Here is a 6,000-nt window from a genome sequence, read left to right as displayed (position 1 = left end):
GTACGGTTCACCTCTGTTATCTCCTGGAAAACAAGATGTAACACAATCTGGACTTCAAACATGCAAATGAACCCAACTGAGACGAGAAGCAAAGCTAATTAAACACCTTAATTCGAAAAGGAAAAGTCTCAACGTACACAGCTGCCCATTTTGCTTCAACGCCTTCCCCACTTTCACTCCATAAGAGTTCAGACCAAAACCACACATAGAGTCCAATACCCCAGGGCTCCAACCTCAGGTAACCCCTCCTTTCTTGAACCCCGGAAAGTCCCAAGTCCACAGTGACTCCACATTAGCACTAGAGCGATATGAAACCTTTCTCCTCGGCCCCCGCAGGGGAGAGCCCCGGCCTAGCCCGACGGAGGCTCCAACACCCCGACCCGCTGGCCGGGACTCAACGTGACGCTCACGGGCCTCAGCGCTTCGTCAGCAAAGTCGCTCCGCGCGACACGCTTCTTTGAGGCTTCTCCAGAGACAGTCAACGCGCGCTCTGCGGCCGTAATGTCCAGTCCTTGCACCGCCAAGTGTCAAGACGGCCACTCTGCTCACGGAGGAGAAACGGAAAATCCGACCCCCTCGTCTCGCCCTTTAAGAACAACACCCCCTCCCCCCCCATTAGAGCCTGGCGGAGTTCAAGTCAATCCTCGCGAGAGCTACCGGCTTCCGCCCGCTTCCTCCTTTCGGCTCGCCGGGACGGAAGGAAAGCGGAATTTCCCGCCCCCGATCCCTACCTCACAAGGCAGCGCGGCCCCCTCTGCGACCAATCAGCGGGCCCGTTGTAGACCGCGACGCCGAGGACCAATGGAAAGTCGCGGCGCGCGCAGAGCTTCCCTTCCTCCGCGCCGGCCCACTCCCTTCCGCCCGCCGCCTTCCACTCCGCCCCTAGCTGAGGAAGTGAGATCACAGGCCCCATGTGAGCGGATTGCAACACATGCAGCTGCCTGGAGAGAGGGAGCCGGTGTCCTACGTCAGAGCCGCCGCCGCCGCCGCGGAGCCGCCGCCGGGGAGAAGCAGCCGCCGCCGCCCAGGACTGGGCCCTTAGGTGAGGCAGGACAAGGAAAGGCCAGCAGCCTACGCGGCCTGCCGCTTTGGCCAGAAAAGGAGGGCCTCTCGGGGGTGGCGAGGAAGGGGGCCGCTCTGCCCCAGCGGCGGCGCTAACTCTGTGGTCTTGGTGTCTCCGGGCCCCGCCGGGCCGCTCTAGGGAGGAGGAGGCGAGAAGATGGCGGACGACCCCAGTGCTGCCGACAGGAACGTGGAAATTTGGAAGATCAAGAAGCTCATTAAGAGCTTGGAGGCGGCCCGCGGGTGAGCGCCTCGTCCGGCCCCCCTGTGCCCTCTTGGATTCCGGACCCCTCAGGATGGCCGCCCCCGCGCCGCATGGAGGGATTGGGAGAACCAGGCACTAGCCAACTCCCGCCTTCTGGACCTCTGGGTAGTAGCTTCTGACTTGAGGGTGTGAGTCGGTACGGCGGGCCAGAACAGGGTCCTTAACACCTCTTGGGGGTGTGGGGCCCGCTCTTCCAAGGTTCAGACTACTCGGGCACCCTTCGTGATTGAAAAGCCGCCGCTACTTTTGTACTTCCCTCGGGTCTTTAAGTCCAGCTCCTCCTCCTTCTGGCCCTTGGTACTGCCACCGACTCGGGTGCTTTTGGAAGAGGGAGTAGTCAGTCGGCTTTCTTTCACGAATGCCCTTCTTTCCCTGATTTCCTTTCTTCCCCTCCCTACACCTTCAGCCAAGCCTCATTAAAATGGCCTCCCCCTTCGGGACTTCTGAGTCCTCTGTGGGTGAAGTTTGGAAGGGATAGGAAGGAAAGGTGACATCCTTCTCCTGGTGCCCCCTGTCTGATTGCTCTGCATCTTCTACTTCTCCCAAGATGACTTCCTGAGTCCTCTAATTACCCCGGAGCTTCCTGGTTTTAGCTGGTCCAGGACCCGCCTATAAACTGAAAATGCCAACGTGTGCTGGGGGGAAGGGGGGGTGCGGCGCGTATTGATTTTAGTTGACTTAGTTGTATGTATATTCAAGAGAAATACACCTAATGAACTCATAGGTGTGAACCAGAATAGAGGATCCTATTGGCTTTTCTGTGAAACTTCTTGGGATATCAATGTGGAGGTGCCTGGTGTACTACTTGTTCAAGTTCAGAACTAAATTAAGTAAGCGCTCAGTCTTCTCTTGGTAAGTTTTGATAAGAAACTGTAGGTGTGTCCATTCTGGCAAGAGTAAACTAGATTTAGAATGGCTGTTTGTGTTATTTTTTTATGGTGCTCATTTTAGGAAGGTGTGCCATAGGATTCCTGTTTCCTCGGTTTGTGTCTTACCCATTTAGAGAAACTTTTTACTTGCCAGAAGTGGCCACCATACATACATATATGTATGTCTGAGTGTTCTTAACAACTGCCCTCAGACCATGTGGAAAGTTGATTTCAGCACAAAATTTATACTTTCTGATTTTCACTATAAGGTTGTTGTGGATTTGCAGTGATGGGATGAACACCTATCTAAGCTCCTTGCTACTTTAATGAAATGGATTGTGCATGATTTTGCCAAAAGCACAGGGTTAGCAAGGTAGTTTTGCCATGGTGTTTTGTTACTAATAAATTAGCAAAGGTTTCTGTTAGGGATTAGGCTTCTGAAAATTTGCCCTTGTTCAGTGTCTTGGTCCTTTGCTCGCTCCTTTGGCGTACTGAAGAAAAATATGAAGGTAGCACCTTAATTTTTATTCCTTAGGTTTTTCTTTAGATTTAATAGAATATGCAGGCCTACTTATTATCATGAGAACTTCTGCCACATGATAGTGAAAACTTGCCATATGTGAGAATGCTATGGAGAGATTGTATATAGGTCATGAGCCATGATGGTACCAAGAAATAGCTAGGTGCTCTTTTCCTCCTGGGATTTTGGATTTATTACATTCTCCTAAAGCAGCTTAAAATTCAAATTTATCACTGTAGTTTGCCTGTTGTCTGAAGTACATTGAATATAACACAAGTAAATTTCTTCCTATTTGATGAAATTCATCTTTAAATTTGTTTTTAGATTATTATTTAACCACTTGAAAATTTTAAGCCCTGCTTTTTAAGCTTTTTGAAGGCTTTGTCTTCATTTAGCAAAGTTCAATAAAGTTTGAAGAATGCTAAGTTCTTCGGCACAGTCTGCCTTCCAAGTGATAATTTGAGCATTTTAAAGATGATTAAGCTATCTAAAATAGCTAAGGACTCCTCCTCCAAATAGTGTGGTTAATAATTGTGTCCTGCTTTGCTTTTAGTTAGAATTTGGTTGTGTCTTGAGCCCATGAAATCTTTAAATCTTGGCGTTTTTTTTTTGGTAGGGGGGTGGGGATTGGTCATAGGGCTTGAACTCTGGGCCTGGGCGCTGTCCCTGAGCTCTTTAGCTCAAGGCAAGCACTCTACCACTTGAGCCACAGTCCCACTTCTGGCTTTTTCTGAGTGGTTTGTTGGAATTGAGAGTCTCATGGACCTTCCTGCCCCAGCTGGCTTTGGACCATGATCCTCTGCTCTCGTCTTCTGAGTTGCTAGGACTACAGGCATGAACCCCAAGTGCCCAGCAAAATCTTGGCCTTTTTGACCAGAGTCTCAAAAGTGTATCTTAAATGTTTAGACATTTCCTTGCATAGACAAATTTCTTTTAGAGAAAAGCAGAATATTATTTTCATTGCTGAGTTGTGGTGTGATGAGCTTTAAAGACAAAAGGGCAAAGTGAATCTGTGCTTGGGGGTATACTGTGTAGTTTTGGAGAGAAACTGAGGCAGGATAGTGAAAAGCTGATGGAGTCACAAAATAATTTTGCAAATTAAAAAGATACTTCCACTAGCAATTTCAAATTCTGGGCTTGAGAATTAAGGATTATTTGGGGGATTTTTTTGGATTTTTTGTTTGTGTTGGTTCTGGGGCTTGAGCTCAGGGCCTGGGTGCTGTTCCTAAGCTTTTTTTTCTCAAGGCTGGCTTGTGAGCCTTAGCTCCACTTCCAGCTTTTTGCTGGCTAATTAGAGGTGAGAGTCTCAAGGACTTTTCTACCTGGGCTGGTTTTGAATCGCCATCCTCAAGATCTCAGTGTCCTGAGTAGCTGGGATTACAGGTGTGAGCCACCAGCACCCAATTAAGTGGGGTTTTTTTTAATTTGTTTGTTTTTTGTTTTTTTTGTGTGTCCGGTCGTGGGGCCTGAACTCTGGGCTTGGGTGCTGTCCCTCAGCTCTTCAGCTCAAGGCTAGCGCTCTACCACTTGAGCCACAGCGCCACTTCCGGCTTTTTTCTTATGTGGTGCTGAGGAATCCGAACCCAGGGCCTCAGGCATGCACGGCAAGCGCTCTACCACTGAGCCAACTTCCCAGCTCCAAGTGGTTTGTTTTTAACAGTACATTTTAGTGTTTGCTAGAATAAGGGTAATTTTGTGATTTAGTTAAGGTATTGTTATCTTTTGATATATAGCTCAAATGTAAGAACTACCTGTAAAATAGACTCACTCACAAAATGTAATTAAGCAGAAAGAGGTAGCGGAAAAACGTATTGAGCAATTAGTGTATTACAGATTCTTCAAAGCAGTGTCAATCTTCACAATCATAAATATTCCACTATTTAGTAGATAAGGCAGCTGGGGCCATGAGGTTAGATAACCCACCATCCAAAATATCACATAGCAAAACCACAACAAAGTCTAGTCATTGAACCCATGTGTTAATTTTCTAATTGGGTAAAGTGTACCTATTTTGGTTTCACTTAAGTGTTTGTTTTTTTTTTTTGTCGGTCGTGGGGCTTGAACTCTGGGCCTGGGCGCTGTCCCTCGGCTCTTCAGCTCAAGGTGAGCGCTCTACCACTTGAGCTACAGCGCCACTTCCTTTAAATGTTGTTTAATGTTAGTAAAGTAACCAACCAGTTCTTTTACTATATATCAGCTTCAGTTAAAGTTGATATTAGTTTATTTCTATTTGTGATTGTTTTTGGTATATTCTCCACAGTTGGATTAGGAGGACAAATGTATACTTAGCCAAAACTGGAACTAGGACTATGTGAGTTGAACCATGGGTGGTTTCAAATAAAGAAAGCAGGTTATATTAAAAGAAAGTAAGTGGGAATATTTTTTCCTACCTGAGTAAGCAAAAGGTAGCCCAAGAAATAGTGTTGGAAGTTTTTTAGTTTTCAGATATTAAAATAACTATAGTCTATTTTAACCAAGGACAATGGTAAATATAACCAGAAAACTTTGGTTGTGTCAGGAAGTCTTCGAATATTTTTTTGCCTACCTTCACCAGGGAACTTTATATATTTTAAATATAAATTAATTTTATACATACTTTGAGTAAGAGTATGATAAATGTGTTTGAGTATCTTCCCTAAGTGAAGTCATTGATTGATCATCACTTAACTTACTGTAAAAAGAATATTCTCAAACCATTGGTTTTCAGGCACTTTTATTTTTCCTTTATTTTTGAAGGGCTGGAGTTGTATGTGTTTGGCTTATAATCCTCAGAACCAAAGAAGAAAATCCATGAATTGATATGTTGTAGTCCCCTGTGCTAGGACAGTGTTTCGTTGTGAAAACCTGAAATAGTTAGCTTTACAGCAGAGTTAAATGGTCTTAGATCCTGTTTGAAGAGCAGGAAGGAAAAATTTTCCTTCCTATTGCTGGATCTATGGACCTGAGAACTTGGACAGCAGAAATTTCTACTGAGTCTAGCCTATCGTCTATAGATCACAGAATGGAATCTCCTAAATATGTTCTATAGGTGTCTTTTCATTCTTCAGTAGTTTGCTATCCTAGGGAGGGAGAGAAGAGATCAAAAAAGTCTGGACTCTTGCCAGTCCTGAGGCTTGAACTCAGGGCTTGGGCACTGTCCCTGAGCTTCTTTTGTTCAAGGCTAGCATTCTACCACTTGAGCCACAGCACCACTTCCAGCTTTTTCTGTTTATGCGGTACTGAGGAATCAAACTTAGGGTTTCATGCATGCTAGTCAAGCACTTCTCTTTCAACAGGGTAAAAAT

The 6,000-nt window shown here is 45.9% G+C and overlaps 1 protein-coding gene across 1 annotated transcript in view; it reads left to right on the top strand.

Moving 5' to 3' along the window:
• Nucleotides 1–901: 901 nt before the first annotated feature.
• Etf1 (eukaryotic translation termination factor 1) overlaps nt 902–6,000 on the top strand; it is a 28,349-nt gene continuing 23,250 nt past the window's right edge. Inside the window, exons 1-2 of the mRNA XM_042691917.1 lie at nt 902–1,042; nt 1,202–1,305. Of these exons, the coding sequence (XP_042547851.1) occupies nt 1,220–1,305 (86 nt within the window). The 5' untranslated portion in view covers nt 902–1,042; nt 1,202–1,219. The remainder of the gene's footprint in view (nt 1,043–1,201; nt 1,306–6,000) is intronic.

The sequence above is a fragment of the Dipodomys spectabilis genome, unplaced genomic scaffold (genome assembly GCF_019054845.1).
Source record: "Dipodomys spectabilis isolate Male_0828 unplaced genomic scaffold, ASM1905484v1 ptg000147l, whole genome shotgun sequence".
Classification (NCBI taxonomy): Eukaryota; Metazoa; Chordata; class Mammalia; order Rodentia; family Heteromyidae; genus Dipodomys; species Dipodomys spectabilis.
Note: the sequence above shows the minus strand (reverse complement) of the source record. Positions and strands in the feature narration are given on the sequence as shown.